Genomic DNA, 19,773 nt, shown 5'->3' with positions numbered 1-19,773 from the left:
AGAGACAAATAGTCAGTGTGATTTCTTTATTTTTTAAGCCATTGCTAAAGGAGTAAAACAATCACCTGTAGCAGCAACGAACTGTCACTAGGGCCCATTTATCTTCAAGGGACAAAATTTAAAATGAATCTAACTAAAGAGGCTACACAGCAAAATCTCCAGTGTTAAATTAACACTAGAGAGTGTCTATATGGGTCCACACAACACTGTTGAGTGTTGAATTAACACTTTTGACAGTGTTATATGTTTAAAAGTAACCTAGTCAGTTTTGAAGATTAACAAAGACTAACACTGAGCAGTGCTGATTTTCTAACACTGGAATATTTCTAACATTTTGAGTTATTTTCCAGTGTTAGAAAATCAGCACTGCTCAGTGTTAGCCATTGTTAATCTTCAAAACTGACTAGGTTACTTTTAAACATATAACACTGTCAAAAGTGTTAATTTAACACTCAACAGTGTTGTATTTAACACTCAGAGGTGTGGACCCTTATAGACACTCTCCAGTGTTAATTTAACACTGGAGATTTTGCTGTGTAGAATCACATTAAACATCAATCACTGTTAAAATTTAGAAACCGAAAGCCATTTTTTATTTCTGCATACCTGCTGATATTTTTTTAGTGCTTTTAGAGGGCTTTGATGTGGCAGCCATCACAATTGCCTGTTTTCCATTAGTACCTACCCCTGTTTTTCCAGTAGGTTATAGTACCATGTAGTTTTTCAGTAACTACTGCACCAAGGTTCCAAGTGATCCAAAGTGATCAGAAAATTTGACATAGACTGAATGCCACCAGGTGGCTGGTCAATGGTGTCACTCGATAAGTTATGAGTGCGCCTCCTTCGTGAAAATCCAAGCCATCATTTTTGAAACTCTGAAATGTTTGAAATAGCGACCAAAATTAACAGCGTGATCCCTGAATTGAACACTAAAGTATAGACTGAGCAGCAGGCATTTTGTCACCTTGACGTCCATGCTTGCTGTGGCATTTATATCACTGGATGCTCGGCTGCATTGCTATAGTTACCCCAGGCACAGTAGGTGATACTCAATTTCAGTGAAAAACTAGATGCCCTAAGTCACGTTAAGCCAATTTGAGTAGGTACAAATGTAAAAATGGCTTAGGGTATGCAATTTATCAGTTCCAAAAAGTACAATTGTAGAAATACCTTGCATCTCCAGAGCCAATCCGAGTCACCATAATTATAGTCTATTTCTTCGCCTGGACTTATGTCTCTGCTTGCAAATAAGCATAGATGGGGCTTTCCATTGATATTTAATATTTTCATCTTAGCACTTGGACTGATGTGGTTGTCGTTGACAAGTCTGCCTAATGACCCATCTTCTTGAGATGCATCCACACTGTGGGGTTAGGCAAAAAAGTATTAGCTTAACTAGTTAGTTAGGAAGCTTTTTTTTTCATAAATCAAAAGCAATGTGTCATTTAATCTTAATCAAACTACACTGATATAATACGCACCACCAGAGTTTTCCATCAAACTTGAATTCAAACATGAACACCTTCAGGCTGTCATGATAAACTCTGTGTCTCCGCTCACATTCTTCTTTTGTTATGAGTTTACCTCTGTATTCCAAAAGAAAGTCTCCTTTTTGGAATGGAACAGTCGTGAAAATGCCCCGACCTGAATTGCAGAGGCATACCAAGTGAGTGACAAAAGACAAAGTGACAAACTCCAAATCTAATCCAAACTAAAGACCAACTTACCTTTGAAGGCATTTATGTAGTGGATATCAAGTCCCAGTTTGTCCCTTCCAGCAGAAACATGACAGACTGCATCCTCCCGTGGAGGAATGCGTCTCCTTCGCATGTTCTCCTGTACGATTGGCTGTATTACCAAAGCATATAAAGTATTACGATTATCGTCATCATTGTCATCATCATCAGTAGTAGCAGAACTAGCAGTAGTGTAGTTTACAGCATAAACACAGCTGACTTATTCATAGTGCTAATTTATGCCTTCTTTTAAAATGTTAAAGGCCTAGTACTCAAAATGGCGACATGTGACATTTCTGTAATGGCGACTGCAGAGAGTGATACAAGTACTGAGAAAGCTTAGGCATCAAAACTGTAAGAAGTTTTTTCTTCAGGCATATAAATAAATACACGACTAAATACACTTATACCCTTGCTTTTATTTTAGGGCTGTCAGCAGAATGACAGACATTGGACAAACTGCCCGAAATTAGCTAACAGCGACATCAGGGATTTTGACTCAGACTGCGCTGGTTTAATTGTTAATCGCGTTAGTCGCGATGTCGGCATTAACACGTTTAAGCCACAATAATGCTTTAACACCGAGTAAATCCTAACACGGGTTAGCCCGCTTTATCGCGTTGACGCGGTTAGTCGTCAGCCCTATTTTATTTACTCAATGACAAACGCTGGGGCCGTTTTACTTCTTCAAAGACTCACTAACAGTCCATAAAGCATAAATTAAACCAGTTTAATATAGGCCTGTGCACCTATAATTTCATATAGTATTAAAGTCATGGTGCATTTTACATTAAAAAAGGCTTACCTTTGTGTTTTTAATCCGTCTTCGTATTGCCGTCGACATACACTTGTTAAAGGGCACGCGCGCGAAAGTTGTGGCGCCGTTTCCTGTAGGTACCGCCTATATATATAGCCTACCAATCACAATGACTTCCGGCCGTGTGTATTGAAAATGTGTATTAAATTGCAGTACCTACACACATCCACTCTAACTCGAAACGTCGCTGTGCAATACACTGGAATACACAAAAATCAGGTGAGGGGTATAGGTGGACTTTTAAGAAAATCAGAAAATCTTTTAATTATAGTTTAATAAATGAATTTACACTACAGTTTAAGCAAATACAGGTCAAAAGATAAATAATGACCTCATAAGAAGTAGAAAAAATTATTATTTAGACACTTAAAAATGCATTTACAAGTCATGTTTTAGGGGGACACATGAATACACAGCAAAAAGTCGAAATGTCCCCGGAGCCCAGGTACAGCGCAGGTCAAATGTCAATCCATACCACATAGACGCACTCACACACACACACACACACACACACACACACACACACACACACACAGTCTGTACTTTTACATCTCTGAGGAGTGGCTACTAGCACCTAAAGAACCTTGAGTCAGACACAATGATGGCTAAGAACTGTAACTACAGATTAAATGCTTTATTTAATGATTGCAGTAGCTAACGGCAAATTAGTGATAAATTGATTCAGCAGTAATCAATGCAGTATTATCTCAATGAATTAAAAGATGATTTAATCCTACATTGGATTAATTTATTGGTAAATGGACTGGTACTTATATAGTATATATAGTACCTTTCTACTCAACTGAGCACTCAAAGCGCTTTCTACTACAAGTGTCATACACCCAGTCACACACACAGACAGCTCTTTTAGCTATACCCAAGTGCATGATGCACACACATGCATCAGGCATAACTCAGGGTTCAGTCTTGGCACGTGAACTGGTTGTTAAATTAATTTGAATACGACCTTTTTCTGTAATGTTACACATTTAGTTAATTATCCTTGCATTTACTACAGCAGCATTTCTTTGTCATGTAGAAACTTTGAGATGAAGTGTTGACATTGCACTTTTGTTTCTTATATTAGATATGCAGTTTAACATCTTTACATTGTGTGGCTCCACAATGTAAAATGAATTGACATCCCTGAGTCTTGACCTGATGCAAGTATACATGCGCCCAAACATGTAATATCTTTAAAGCACAAAAAAACCTATTGTGAATATTTAGATTTCTTTGTTCTACATCTTAAGAGAAAAAATAGCTTCTTGATTATCGCACTTCCCTGCCAGTAAAAGTGGCAGAAACACCGTGGTTTCCTTCTGGCAACTTTTACAGAATTAAAGGCACAAATTAAATAAGCTGACATTGTTGTTCAGCAGAAGCACAAATTGTGTGTTCCCACACTGATCATAAATGAGATTCAAGGATTTTTCCCCCCACAAAATGCTTGTAAACTGGTTGTAAAATGCAGAAGCAGAGACTACTCGAATGTGCTCAGCTTCTGAAAGCTTTCCTACGGACCTCAATCAAACAACAACAGAGTGAAGCAGCTCAATCCAGCATATGTGAAAATGAGATACCAATTTAACTGAAACCATTTTTGTAACAGCAGGCAGAGATGTGCACTTTTCAAGTAAGACAGTTATTACATGTATCTCATCTCACCATTATTCAGTGACACATTAAACAGCCTATTTTGGACAGACAAATGAAACTGTACTTGCAAGCAATTAATCTTTCATGTATCAACCCGGTCTGACATATCAGTTATAATATATTTTCTAAGCAATTATTTCCTGATACATCCCGTTTGACATATCGTGCTCTTTTATTTCATTTCTTTGTCTGCCAGTTCTCAGGAATCGTTCTACTTCCTTTGTACTGTTTCGCCCTCTGCAAAAACTTGCTTACTCCCCAAAGAAACATTTTCCCATCTAATAGAGGTAGGAAGAACAAATAGCTAGGTTGAACTAATTACTGTCGGAAACCAGCCAAAACATCTCGCTCCCTGTCTGTACTCATGCTCTCTTCTCTCTGTGTGACTCACACACACAAGCTCTCCTTTCCTTGCGCTGACTTTCTCTCTCTTGAGATGCAACTGCAGGGAGCGTTTCTATAGGTCAGCTTTGCAAGACGGATGGTCGACATCTGCCACAAAGCCTCGCTGGACGTATTACCTGAGACACCAAACAATAACCTCTACACACACACACACACACACACGCAAACACACACTGAAAACGCACTGAAGCCGGGCCTTGCCTGGCCTTAAACGGCCTGCCAAGACCTGACCTTCTAGTTACGACCATGATCACCCCCATGGGCACGGGTGGCATCTGGCTCAGTGATATGCGTGTGTGTGTGAGTGACTGAGTGCATACTGCGAGTGTTCTACATCACGCACGCATGTATGCCTGCTTCCCTGCATGGTTGTGCTGGCTAGCCTGCTTGCACGTGTTTATCTCTGTGTCCCTTTGCCTGTGCGTGTGTGTGTGTTTGTGTATTGTTGGCATGAAGAGGAATGCCGCAAGGAGCCCAGGCAGCATCAGAAGGGCCGATGTGCCCCCAGAGTTTGACCATCTGTGCGTTATTGGTTGTCATTAAGGTTTCTAATTCGGAGGTGTCTTGGGGATTAGCCAAACGAGGGCAGAAAATGTCATTACGCTGTTCCCCCCGCTGAGCTGCCATGACCATATTTACATATTTATACACCTTAATTGTCTTTGCCTTGCTGCCGTGACATTGAGTCTGCCGGAGTTAAGCCCGAGCAGGAGGCAGGAAAAATGTGAGGAGGACAGAGTGGAAGACAGCATTACATACAGTCAAATCAAATTTAGCTCTTAAGTGGATTTGAGTTAACGAAATCGCGGGTAAGCGGACTAGAGAAGAAGATTAACAAAAGGCAAAAATGCAAAAATGGAAAGATACAAACAACCCAGAAAGAAGAGAAGCAAAGAAAATATGCATTTTTTTTTACAGCTTACATATGTTGATAATTTATTATAAACAATGTACTGTTCGAACTTTATTAAATTAAATTGCAAATTTTGCATATGCGCCTCATTTAACAGAATAACATTTACCTAAGCAAAACAGAGAAATTTCAATTTTAAACGTCTTGACGTAAAAAGAGCTAAAACAGCATAAGGACATTTATCCTTGCTATCCTTATCCTTTATATGGAGAAAAGGCACACAGCACCAGCAACCAACCTGATCTGCTATGTTTGTATCCGATCTATGATTTAAGTGTTGTTCCTGCGTATAACCTAATGATCGATATGGAATGATACCAGTTTGAATTAGCAGTGAACAGATTGAAAAATGGTGTGATCGAGACACTCGTTAGAGAGGCAAACACCGCCAAAACATTTAGATCGAGACTTCGAAATCTCACCAGTTCATGGCTGCAGTTAGATAACTAAACAACTGGTTTCTTTCATTTATATTTCTCTGTGTTTAATTACACCACTTTGTACTCTACTCTGTTTTATATGAGTTACATTATGTTCTTCTTATATGCAATATATGCTATGCTTCTCTAAAGTGTACTTACACTTTTTTAAATGAGGTTTCTTGCTCACTTGCTTATAATAAAAAAGAAAGCTGGCACTGACTAATCTCAGTACTCCTGCTGGCACTGCTGTCATTCCAGCATGTATAGGAGAATTCCCACTGAGTTCTAGAGTCTAAAGGAGGACTCCTCTCAGTAACAGGGACGTTAATGAAAAAAGTCACTTAACACAGTCCATTATGAGGTTGTGTGTTTGGGGCTATTGTAGCTGCCGCTGTTGGGTGCAGTCTCTGACCAGTCAGAAACCTTGCCGATTGTCTTGCATGATTGATTCAATTCTAAATGTTTAAAGGGCCTTAAACATTTTCACAGTGCAGCATTTGAAATAGATCTTTTGTTAAATATATTTTTGAGCGCCTCTTTTGCTGGCCGTTTAGTTCTTTACGGACTGCTGCCTTTACAGAGGTTGGGGAATAAAGAGAGCAGGTGGACCAGCATGTTCTATTTCTGGAGTAATTAGAGAAGAAATGGCTTCAGCGCCTTTACTGACTATCCACTGTGGGAGAATCACACTTGTATTGTGTTGACACCCAGAAAGAAGCCCGCAGAGGTGGTGGTGAAAACGAGGGATTACAGCCGCTAAGCAGTTTAACACATTCATTATACTACGCAGGTGATTATGTGTTCACTCCAGTTTCATAAGGCAACAGCATCTTATCTATATAAACAAAACCTAATTTGGGAGGTGACGTGATCATACAAAATGATAAAACTGTGTAGTTACTTTTGCTGTTCATCTGGCCTGGAGCCGGTTTCAGCTGCTATTTGTGCTTGTATGCACCATCTCACTGCTAGATTATGTTAATTGTGCATGATGCAAGAGGCTGTAGTCAGTGGTGCAATTCCAAATTAATGGAAGACTACTTTGTAATTGTGCCTACCAATCAAAATGAATAAAATATTAGCCTGGGGACAGTCCAAACAATGCCTGGAAATATACAGTAGTGGGGAACTCAAGTCAGTATTGTATGATAAGAGTGTCCCCCATTTTACCCCCTGCCCCGCCTCTTCAGACTGATAGACTGTATTTAAAAGATGGACTTAGCCAGCATGCTGTCACTTTGTAGCCTCTACATTAGCAGTTTGGAGGTTGCCATGTTAATTTTTATTACATTTGGAGGACACAGTTGTAATGCTGAATCAGCAGCTAATGCTAACTTGGTTAGCAGACTGCATCCATAAACTGTACAGGTGCAATGCACCGACACACGTCTGCCAATTAGTGCTAAGCAACTCGAAGTTCACTTGACAAAAATGAATCACAAAGCACTCAGTGGATGGGCTGTGTCACACGGAAAGTCATATTTAACAAGATCCAATCAAAATTTTCCAAATGGCACCATCACCAGAAACACAATGGAGAAGTCCAAGGACTTGTCGTTTTAGCAATCTGATCACCAGCAGCTGTTGAGACAGCTGCCATTCAAAGTATGCTATCCTCTAAAACCTGTCTTTAGTTTTCAGCCCCTTGTTGCCACTTGGTCCGACTGTGGCCATTTTTAAACTCTCCATTTTGAGCTCAAGTACACATTTGTGAACTTTGGTGACTTTATCTTCTACAGTTATATTGGTAGATTTTGCTACTGAAGCATCAGCAAAGGGATTCACGTTCAAGTGCAAACACAAAGTTCCCAAATCCTGACTGTAAAAATGAAAAAGCTTATCTGATTTAAATTTGTCCTTAAGAAGTGCTTTTTAGTTGTTGTTGTTTTTTGTTTTTTTTTAGATCCACAGATCTCCACAGAACTGCTATTTTAACTTGAGCACTGAATGTGCCAAAGGTGAATAAATATTCTATTGTTATGGAAATAAAATCAATATTTCCTATTTCCTATTTAATACAGACTGAAAACATTATAGCTGCTGTGGAAATTAGACAAATTTTCAGAGTAAGAGTGTGTGAGAGAGGAAAAAACCTGTACAGTATTAAAAGTGCTGCAAAAAATAGTAATGTCAAAGTATCTTACTGTATATTTTACAGCTTTGTACTGTCTTTCTAGAATATCATTAATTTACATAAGTAGACGGTGATTTTACATGTCAAAGGTAAAATAACATAACATCACTGTAAATATAGTAAAACACAAATTACTTGTTTTTTAAATATATTTTTTGTACATATGCATATTTAGATTGTTAAAATACATTCAGAAATGTATCATCATTTCACAAATATCTGTCCGTTATTTGAAAGATTGAACTGTTGAATTCAAATGTAATGCTATGGAAAAGTATATAACATGAGTCCTATAAGCTTGTGTTACATCACATAAGTATTATTATCATTGCTATTTAGGGCGATCGTGGCTCAAGAGTTGGCAGTTCGCCTTGTGATCAGAAGGTTGCCGGTTCGAGCCCCGGCTCGGACGCTCTCGGTATTGTGTCCGTGGTCAAGACTCTTCACCTGCCACCTACTGGTGATGATCAGAGGGGCCGATGGTGCGATATGGCAGCCTCGCTTCTGTCAGTCTGTCCCAGGGCGTGCAATCCATTATTATTTAAACCAACTGTTAACCGTATATTTACGTACTATGATTCATATTGCCACATTCATTGACCTTGTTTATAGGTAATTTCATTGTTTGATCACGTTAACATGTTCCTAATGTATTGTCTAAAAGCACATGTAAAATTAGTGCAACAAACTGTATTGTCATTACTGGAAATAACCGTATTTTCATGTGAAAGTTATTTTCTGTTATTTTACGGTCGTATTTTGGCGCCCAGCTGCTGGAATATTACTGTTTTTTTTAAGATGTTTTTTTTAACGGTGTGTATAACCGTGTCTGCTATAAACACTTTTTGGTAGTAAGGCTGGAAAAGTGCTACTATATTAATAAAGTTGAGCCTATTGGAAGCCAGGAAAACTGGCAGGAGAGCCAGTTGAGATGCCAGTCGTGTAAGTTAGCAGACTTATCAGCATCACAACTTTATCACTGAGACACAGGAGAATCTGAGAAATTACAAGTGTTATTCTGGTAGATGAGACAGTTTTGTTCTTAATCTTTCAGCACATGCCCGGTGGTGTCTAACAGTATCAGAGGAGGTAAAGCACAGAATTGAAACATATGCTTAGGCTACATGCAGAGATCTTCCAGTCTGAGTCTGTTTTCCAGAGAATCAATTGGTCAGTAGGAGGTGATGTCATGCCTGCTGATCTCTTCACATATATTACCTGGTCTGGAGTAGGTTAGGTGTGCACACAAGTTACCACTGTGATGTGTCCTGGTGAAAAATGAACATTCAACTCTTAACCCAGGAATAATCTGAATAAGCCAAGTTTCTGGTTTTTATTAGGGCCCAGCAGAAGCTGAGAACTGAACCTAAATGTTGACTTTGGGGGGCTCTCTCCCTTCTTGAGTCTTGTTCTGCTTTAGATCTGTTCCTGAATGTGAGTTCTTCTTTCTCACTGTTGCCAAATACATGAACTATTAGGGTCTTACAACATAAAGCAACACGAGATACTATATGTAACACTTTCTAATGCGGCCCACAATTAAGGGTGAAATTCCCCTGTATAAAACTGAATTTCAATGCATTTTATTTAAAATTACAATGCAATTATATTTACCTACAAATACTTTTTTTTTTTTTGCTTGTCCCATTTGGTTCTTTAGCCGTCAGAATTGTTGTCTGAAGACCAACAAGGATACCCAATGGATTTACTTTCCCAAATGGATCATCACGGCCTTGCCGTATTGGTCCATTTGATCGACCTTTGTTGTTATTATTTATTTTATTTTCAGTTGTTACAAACGGGACAGACATGACTGAGGGATAGGAAAGGGAGAAAGAAAGATGAAGGATAAGAAAAACAGAAGGGAAGAGGGATGTTGTGCCGGGGGAGTCTGCCAGGCGACGTCTCTTTGATGACGGTGTCTTAATTTTGGCCGGGGAAGATGCACTCTGAGCCTTCTTCATTACTAAATCTTGGAAGCACCGGTCGATGTAATCTTGGAGAGCGTCTAAACTCTCCCCGTTGTCCTCCAGGGTGTTAGAGATGATTGGACAGATGTTGTTAGTTATATGACAATTGATTAGTTTATTTGGCAATACTGAAGCTTAAAGAAACTTTGTTAAATTCTACGCTACCATTCGCTTATTTTTCGCCAAATCTCCGGCGTCTGACGTCACCTACAACATGGGTCGCTTACCTTTTCCTGTCACTTCCATCACTTACCTCTCCCTCCTACAAATACTTAAAGATAGGCACACTAGAATAAGGGGGTAAAAAGTCTGTTTTCTGTATAAAAAGATTTATACAGGAAACAGCAGAATAATTATACTGTAAGTAAAATTTAAGTAGTGTGGAAATAATTTTAAGTAATCTTGTAAAAAAAAAAAAAATCAAAATAATTACCAAGAAGTTGATATCATGTTTAATACATAAAATCTGATAAATAATTATTCCTGTATATAGGAGCAAATTGATGGCTACAGTGAAAACCTACGCTAAAGCAGCTTGCAACCTTGAGTATCTGCATTTGTATTATTGATGTAAACTTTGACTGAACTCAGTCTTTGGCTCAACGCTCAGAGCAATCTCGCTCTATTAACGCATGCTGTCAAACACACACACAATGACAGGCAGGAACATACACACAGTCAACAAGGTAGCAGACAACAACAGGATCGCCTGTTACCTTGAGTTGAGCATTCATTACATACAAAATGACTTGGACCTTGTCTAGTGGAGACATTGTTTTCACCAAAGCGACAGGCCATTGTTCACCCACTTTGTAAACCCTGTTCTGTTACAAGGAAAGTGGGCGCAAGATTGAGAGTGTGGCTCAGTGAATAACACTATATTGTATAGAAATGTGAGAAATATAGTTTTATTATTGCATGTCTGTGTCTGTTTTACTATTTCAAAGTTTTCACTGGTGACACTTAACGGCCCGCAGGTCCAGACTGCAAAGGTGACTTCACGGGTGTTTGCAATCAAAGCCTCAGGGTGAAACAATCATTTGCCCGAGGCTCAAAGATTCACTGAACTCTTTACATTTCAAAAGAGCTGGCTTTCTGACTCTGTGCAAACAAAATTGCTTTATATTTTCTCCTTATCATTTCCTTTGATGTCAGCACTTTGTTGCATTATGTATTTATGCAAGTGTCTGATGTGAATATCATGGGATAGATGTAGTAAAACCAAAAACCCCACCTTATTGGCAAAAGTTGCCAAAAACAACACAGTGAATTTCAACTCGGATTGTGTTTCTAGGGTTGCAACTGTGGGATATTTTTCTTGTTTCGTTGAAAATCTTCCGAACAGCAAAACACATTCCAGAGAACAGAAGAAGAATCCAAAAGAAGAAGAATCTAAAATAAAGTGAAAAGCCATTGTAACTACCATCAGGCAGTGAAATAACAAGAATGACTATTTAAATATTTATATTTGACTCGAGGATCATTGTGTCATATTATATATTATATATACAAAAACAGAATCATAAATGAAAAACTGCAAAACAAACAGAAAACAGTAGTGTATATTTTAGAGACTGTCTTGAAGAAGAACAGTCTAGAATCTAATGATTGTACGTCCCTGTCAACTACTCAGATTGTAGATTACTGCCGTGCCTGTCCTGAGAGGATGCTGAGGTGAAGGAAACATCAGAGATGCTTTGCAAGAACCAGAAACTGATGAAACAAGTGAATGTAGTGACCTTCTCATGACGGTCTGGTGGAAAGGTGGTCAGTTCTGCCTCATAACCTGCATGCCTTGCCTGAGTGGAGCGGCAAAGACAAAGTTAGTCTTGATGTGCAGAAGGTTCCTCCCGTGAGCTCTCCTTATCTATAACTTTAGATAGTTTCTGCAGTGAACTTCTTTTTGTAGTTCTTTGAGCTCCAAACCGATCATAGAGCAGGAACACAAAACAGGGAAGGCTGACTTAGAGTTTGCATATCTAAAAGAAAAACTGAGGTTATTATGCCGTCATATTTGTGGCAAAACAGATGGCAGTAGCAGTCTACTCAATTCTAAAATAAAATAGGAACAGGAAAACATTTGCCATTTTTATACGTTTTAGAAATCTAAACAAATTCTTCTTGTGTGACAAAGCCATTATTTGAAACTGCATGTCCCTGAAATTGTTGTAATGTACTTGCATAAAACAACACAGATGGTAGGAAGCTAGTGCTGAAACACAACCATAAACTACTTCTTCTGAGGAGGGTTTGTGTGCCTGGCTTCCTTGTGTGCTTTTTGTAGATGTGAAAACCCACAAAGTCAAAGAGATCTCTGAAATAGTTTATGTCTGACCGTGTTGTCAAAGTTGAAATCTTTATATGTTGATTGGTGAGTGTCAAAAATAGCTTCTCTTGGTCTTCAGCCTCTATCAGTCTTTGCAGACATTCTAAGATTTTGCCATAAAAAATGCATTTATCTACATCTCACATTTATTTGTGTTTAAATTTAGCTTGGCTTTGGTAAAAGAAGGGCATTTTTTAGATTCTTGACTGTGCGTTCAAGATGTATTAACACACACGAACATCCTTTAGCTGTGATTATTATTTAATACATGAAAAATGTCCCTTCTGTCCACTATTTAACATTACAGCCCACAGGAACAGGAACATAGCAAAAAGCTGAGCTGCTGTGCTCAAGTCTTGTACTTTTTAAGTCTTGAAGACAAAATAAATCCATCCTGTGGTTTCCAGTGAGCTGCTGTCATCTTCTTGCTTCTCTCCCATCACGGTCTTCTGTTCCAGACGACTCTGTTTTAATCCCTCACTTGTTTCGAGAGAGGGGGAGGAATGGAGGTATGACAAAAGCAGGAATGAGCGATCCCACACTAAAAAGCCTGATGAGGAGGCATAAACAAAGCGCACTTAGCTTTCACAGTGACACGAAACATAAATGCTTTCACGCCAACAAAGCTCATTCTGCCAATAAAATATTGTCATACAGCTGACAGTGACAAAGACCCTGTGTGGGCAAAAACTGAGGTGAGAGCTGCAGATTTGAAATTCTGTTCTAAGCAGAACACCACAATATTTCACTTTCACTTGTAATCCAGAAAACCAGAGAGTAACGTTTTGTTGACCCAGTAGACTCTAGTTATTTTTGACATGTTGTAGAAATGACAAAAGTATAATTAATAACCTGTAGACCAACGGCCTTCTATTTAGTTATCCCAATGACATGAATGTATCCATGCTGGTCTGCTGAAATGGTTTTCTGGTGAACCTGACTTGGCTAAAATGAAAAAAAAAACAGAAAAAAAACCCAGAATAAAAACAAAACAAACAAACAAATATATATATATAGCACTTTTCTACTCTATCGGAGCTTTACATAACTTGCACATTCACTTTTTTCTACGGTGTTCTTAAGTGCTTCCTATCTGACATTCACACTCTGATGGATTCATGGGAGAGCAACATGGGGTTAGTATTTTGTCCAAGAATACTTGGCATGCAGACTGGGATCAAACCACCAAATCTCTAGTTAGTAGGGGACCTGCTCTACCACCTGAGCTACAGCCGGAACATTGCGTTCACATATAGAATATCTACCAGTTACCATTCATCTATTAAGATTTTGATATCCCTCTATCCTTACTGGACTTAAAAAAAAACAAATGACTTAATTGTCAAAGGAGCTTGCAAAGAAAATTAATTAATTAATTAATTAATCTTTTATAGTGGACATTTTTCAAAATCCCCATGAATGCCATTCAAAACAACAGAAAACGATGAACCTCACTCACTCATTCTGTGCAGGGGCTTAAAATGAAAACTCACTTTGTGCTAAAGCTAGCCAGCAAACACTCCAGGAGCTGTTTTAATGGGGCACAGAGTTAAATCAGAGAGTAGCAGAAAGACATGAAATCTTAATCGACCTGCGAACTGAAAGAACAGAAAGAAAAGTCCGTCATCAGAACTTTATCGGTTTTGTTACCTAAGGTCTAAGCAACTCCACAGCTCGTTACTGTATTTCCCACAATATCTGTTGCTACTGTAATGACCGCTACTGCTTGCCACTATGTCAGATCTTTCCAGTGGCAGCTTAGAAGTTTTTAAATTTTCAATAAAAAAAACGTAGTGATGGGAGAAAATGCAGGAGAGGAGGAACACCTGGCTCCAGCAGGAAGACCATCATGACTTAACCTACCCTCTGAGGTCTAACTCTAACCCCTAATCTGAACCTTGTTCTGTTAGAATGTATGATTTTTGACTTTCAAGACTTGTTCTTGTAGGTCGTTGCAATAGGTGGACAAAAAATAGACATTCCAACTGATGCATATCAAAAGTTTTTATTGTCATCAAAATGTAGGGCTGTGGCTACTGAATTTAGGTCGACTCACAAGACTGTAAAGCAATATGACCAATCTTTTAATACAGGAGCTGACGCGCCATAAGAATTTGTTCTTCTGCCTCAAAATCATTTTTATATTTCACACTTTGAAACCACACGTGACACACCCAGTCCTAAGACTCTCGAAACCTGATGAGCAAATTGAAATAGCTGCAGTCACGTCGATACTTTGATTTGAGAAAATCTTGGAGATTTGTTGATGTGAGCCTTAAAATAGCTGTAAATAGGTACCTGCTACTCCAGTGAAGATGTTCCCCAGGTGCCTTTCTAAATAAAATGCTGCCTAGCTTGCAGTGAGCATCTCACTCCTGTATGGCAGCAAGTGATGAATGCTTCATGTGGCTCCAAGTTAACTAAGTTCATTTTGAAACACTCCCTGGAGCGTTGCCATCAATCAAAGCCTCTCCCAGGAGCTGTCAAGCAACTTTTCCTGCCTTATTCTGCTACCATGTGCGGTTGCGCCACAACAATATCCAGCCCACCCCATTTGCTTCCATTTCAGGCAGCTCAGGCACTTACTTAGTTCCCTACTTTTGCCTCTGGGCTGGATATTTAACATGCAAGACAGCCTCCAGCCTCCTTTTAACCCAAGAATGGCTTTTGGCATAGGCCAAAGAGAACAACACCTACTCCAAAGTGCCACCAACGGGAGTGGCGCCAAAGAGAAGAAAAAAGATTTCCTCATTGCTGATAATTTTACCCTTAAAAGTCTGCCATTTTCGTGCCCATAAACAGTTATAACCAGTACTCGAGCCACAGCCTACAGATGAACCTGAGAGGAGTCTACAGATAGACTGCAAGGAGACGCTCAGCAGGGGGAAGGCGATTGTTGTATAAGCTGAGTGCATCTTTTTAATCTTATCAGCTAAAAAAAATGATCTGTATTGATAAAAAAAACAAAAAAACGACCAGCCCATGGGATAGGAAATCCTGAACCAAACATGTGCTGTCCACATATCCTGGCACTAGGAAGCCCTGAAAATATTTCTGCCTGTGGTGTAGTGGGAGTAGCAGACTAGCTGATATGGAACGAGGCTGATTTTAGGGGAATCTGTTATTTTTAAGCTTTTCCACGGTAGTTGCTCACAGCATTGAGCAACTACCGTGTATGCAGTGATGTTCTCAGTGTTCCCTGCCAATATTAGAACATGAGCATCACTGAAACAAACTCGTACATCGATAATGTAGACCCTGAAGTCTAGATGATGAAGTAAATCACACAAATCCAGATGTTTTATTGTCATTGGCCTCCAACTTAATAATCGTGCTGCTCATTTGTTCCAAAAAAAAACAAAAAAACAACCCACATCAGCCTTCATCGAACCACATGTTGAAGTGTTTCCAATTTAAACTGGTAACAAATGCCATGTTAGAGGTAGTGATAGTTGCACAAACACATAAATTTCAACCAAGTGACTGCGGTTTTCCAGCTGTTTACTTTTATTTTCACCTAAAATTTTTTTAGTCTTAAGTTACCTTTAGGTTCCATGCTTAACTCCTACATTTCAGGTTTGTTGTCTGAAGTCAGAAACAAAATGGTTTTCTTGCACATGTACCAAAACCGGTTCCCTTGTACACAAAGGACCGGGCTGTAGCCACCAATTCATCTTAGACTCATCAAGGAAGCTACTCAGCTTTCAGCCACCATATATATATATTTTTAAAAAGAAGTAGACAGACAGTCAGAAGTGTGTATGCTTAGCATTGGTGGATGCTGTCATTATGTGTTCCATTCGGCTGAGAGTCAAATATGGCTAAAGCACTGCCAGTGACTTAGTGGGTAAAAGAAATGAACTAAAGAAGAAAAAGAGGAGGGACGCATTTTCACGTTCATTAGCCGGCCTGTCCCTCTGGGCTCAAACACAGAGCTCAGTGCACGAACTGCCCTCCCCGATGAACCCATCCATCCACACATAGCACACAAACTGCATTATCCTCATTTCCTGGGACACTCTCCTTCCCCTTTTACCTTTCTTGCATCCCACTTCTCCCATTTTCACCTCCGTCGTAGTTTATCTAATGCCACCTCTCTCCACCCTGTCTTCTTTCCTGTCCCTTTCTCCCCACTTTTCTTAGAACACATCATCGCAGCCTTCCTCACCATCCCCGTCTTCGGTCTCTCCGCTTTCCAGCCAATGGCTGCTGAGAGGGGCGTGGTTAAATAGAAAGCGGATGGACGGAGCTTGTTGGGGGAAAAGGGAGAGGGAGACACAGAGGAGAGCGACGATGAACAGAGACGCTTTCCTTAGCTTCCTGGAGAAGCAACGCCAGGCTTGACACTGAGTGATGATTGTCACGCAGAGAGAGTCGGAATAATAACGCGGAATCAAATCCACAGAGAGAGGGGAGGAGGGGGCTCAGTCTGTGGATACCTGCGCGTCTCCACTCCGGCCGCAGGTGCGCTAGGGTCCCTCTAAAGGGAGTTTGAGCTGTGAGAGGCAAGTGCGAGAAGAACCAGTCCTGCAGGGATTATTTTTCATTTTCTCGCCAAGTGTCAGTTTTATTTATTTATTTATTTATTTATTTAATTTATTCTTTTAGTTAAACTGAAAGCAAACTTTCTCTCCCCTTTGCGCCACCTGCAGTCATAGTTCAACTCCAGGTCTGACTCCAGCTTCATTCTGAGCTTTGTAAGTCTGTGGGCTGTTCTTTCAGACCTTTCCTGAGCTCGGATTACACTGGACAGCACCTCCAGTCTGAAAGGAGAATTCCTCAGAACTCCCAAGTTAACGAGAATCGGGAGTCCTTTCCAGTCCAGTCTTTGCTTTAAAACGAGCTGATGAAGAGAACAATGTCTGGATTATTGCAGCCGCTGTTCAACCTGCCCCGGGAAAGAGGGGAGGAGTGAGGAAAGCAGTAAAAGAAGGGAGGAGGAAGAGGTGAAGAAGGGGGGGAAGTCGGCGGCGTTTAGCTGCCGTCCACTAGTTCTTTAACGCCTTTGCTGCCCGGTTTCTCCACTCTTTTTTTACGAGATACACGAACAAACATCAAGAGACGCGCGGGGAGGACCTGCGTTCACACCCTGGGTGAGTTTGTGTGTGTGTGTGTGTGTGTGTGTGTGTGTGTGTGTGTGTGTACACTGGGGGAATCAAATGTGGGGAATAGTAGAGGATCGCTGTTCTGCGTGTTCGTGCCAGGTGCGTTTTTACGCACAGCTCACTCCGGGTTGATAAGCACAAGTCAATGTGAGTCCAGGAGGATTAGTGACGCATGATCGATAAGAGATGTGAGAAAAATGAAGAGATTGCAATTCAGGTGAATGTGACAGGACGCTTGTTTTGCCCGTTTAAGCAACTTTACGCCCAGAAAAAATGCGTAAATAAATACTGGCGCTCACACGTGGGTCTTTATTTGTCATTTTCCCCTAATACATTGCGCATGGTTCCAATAAAAATGTGCGCAATTGTGTTCCGCTTCAACCCGCAGAGTCTACATTCCCGTCACGCTTGGGAAACGCGTTTCTTTGACAGCTTATGACAGCTAAATTGTAGTGTATGTATAACAACCTCACAATCGTGTGTGTGAGTGTGCGGACAGAAAAAAAAACTCGCTGTTTTAACTAGTGAGCACCTTCCTGCCTGCCTCTCTCCTCCCAGTGTGTCTTTCTCTGCCTCCGCGTGTGTGTGTGCGCGCGAGATTGTTGCTCCATCAGTCACCCTGAATGCCTGCCACGCACCGCACAATTTCTCACAAATTCGCTCAACCATGTAAGCACATTTACCTGTCAGCTACTTTGTCGAGACTACTGTAAGTAAGCAATCCTCAGAGAAGACGAGGTGCTGCCTCGGCAGCTGTGTGCTATATATATATATATATATATATATATATATATATATATATATATATATATATATATATATATATATATTCCTTTCCCTCCGTAATGGGGTCCAGTCAAACAAATAATGGGGGAGGAAGAAGAAGTGAAAAAGGGAAAAGGTGAAAACCCAACTCTGGGAGCGGGACACTTGCTCACCGAAAGAGATCAGTTTTCCATCGTTAAATAATGCACCATTCAATCAGCGTACACACCCACACGCTCACACTCGTTCACCTGGAGGGAGGACAGCTCTTCCCGTTTTCCCTGCCTGCGTTTAAACAGCAGTGACGCGCTGACGAATGCTCGCTGGAAGAGCCTGCAGATGAAAGGGTGAGTGCAGGACACAGCGGGCGCATAATGGCGTGTTTTGTAAAAAAGAGCGTGAGCGCAGAGCCGTCCTAACTTCACAAAGTGAGAAGTGATATTGAACGCTCCCGACCAGCGATGGGTGCGGGCGAAGTGGCCGTTTGAGAGAGTTGACACACGCACCAAACTGCAGCCATTCCTTATCGATATTGTTATGCTTTTGGGCCCCGATTCAATTATTCCGCTGTTGTGCAGTACAGTAGATACCAATGTATGATTGAAATCAATAACACACAACATTAAAACAATCACCATGAACTTCAGAGATTTTCCTGAGAGAGACCGAAAAGGAACCTCTGAATTCTAGTTGAGGTGAATAATTTGCCATTTTTATCCTTTCTTGTGTCCAAATCCTCGATTTCCCATAATGCAACCAATTTGCAAGCCTTCTTTGCTGTTTGAGCTCCATATTTGTCAAACTTTGAGCACTCGGTCTGGAACACAGCCTTTATCAAAACTACGTTATAGAACATCATGGTAACAAAGAAATGCAGAAAGTATTGTCACTATGATTTCACTGAAGTTGATACTGTCCAGATAATATTGAACAGTATAATCTAGAAAAACAAAACAAAACAAGAGCCTTATCTCCACAATGGAGTTCACTCCAGCTGCTAGAAATTGTAACTAGAGCACCATATACACTCCTAAATATAGCCCCCAACAATTGCAGGCACATGTCCTGGTGTTGAGTAAGGAAATGACTCTTTTAATATTAGATCTGTGTGCTGCCATATGAATGTCACGGTGTCCTGAAGCTGAAAAGATTGCACTGATATACAAATGCATTGGTGATTTAGATATTTTTATGGACACAATGAAGTCAAAGTGGTAGTACCTTTTAAATATATATATACAATTTTTAGATTTTCACCCAGAAATGACATATTAGGGGTAATTTTTAGGTTCAGCATCTTGTCTGAGCATGGTTTTGCTTGCAAACTAAAGGAGCCAGGAATTAAAACACAACCTTAAGATTGGTGGACAGCCTGCTATCCTGCCTGAGTCGTAGCTGCCATATAATATGATGAACTCTGCACAAGACAGAGTAGACAATTATGGTATACCTCGAGAGTGCAGGATAAATATTGCAATTGCAAGGTGATTGGCTGCATCGCAATACCACAACCTTTCTCTC

The 19,773-nt window shown here is 40.1% G+C and overlaps 2 protein-coding genes across 2 annotated transcripts in view; one reads left to right on the top strand and one right to left on the bottom strand.

The window, feature by feature from the left end:
• Nucleotides 1-533: 533 nt before the first annotated feature.
• Nucleotides 534-3,079, bottom strand: LOC146554227 (histone-lysine N-methyltransferase set-1-like). The gene is made up of 5 exons (XM_085254037.1): nucleotides 2,542-3,079; nucleotides 1,728-1,848; nucleotides 1,482-1,644; nucleotides 1,171-1,363; nucleotides 534-875 (listed from the first exon to the last, which is right to left on the bottom strand). The coding sequence occupies exons 1-5, from the start codon at nucleotides 2,578-2,580 to the stop codon at nucleotides 765-767; spliced, it is 627 nt and encodes a 208-aa protein (XP_085110163.1). The 5' UTR covers nucleotides 2,581-3,079; the 3' UTR covers nucleotides 534-764.
• Nucleotides 3,080-16,679: 13,600 nt separating this feature from the next.
• brinp2 (bone morphogenetic protein/retinoic acid inducible neural-specific 2) overlaps nucleotides 16,680-19,773 on the top strand; it is a 292,354-nt gene continuing 289,260 nt past the window's right edge. Inside the window, exon 1 of the mRNA XM_085256067.1 lies at nucleotides 16,680-17,475. The gene's annotated coding sequence lies outside the window, so the exon portion shown is untranslated. The remainder of the gene's footprint in view (nucleotides 17,476-19,773) is intronic.

The sequence above is a fragment of the Mchenga conophoros genome, linkage group LG18, assembly GCF_057382185.1.
Source record: "Mchenga conophoros isolate Kocher_MC1m ecotype Shallow Benthic linkage group LG18, M_conophoros_male_GT1.1, whole genome shotgun sequence".
NCBI lineage: Eukaryota > Metazoa > Chordata > Actinopteri > Cichliformes > Cichlidae > Mchenga > Mchenga conophoros.
This window is presented reverse-complemented; position numbering and strand designations above follow the sequence as displayed.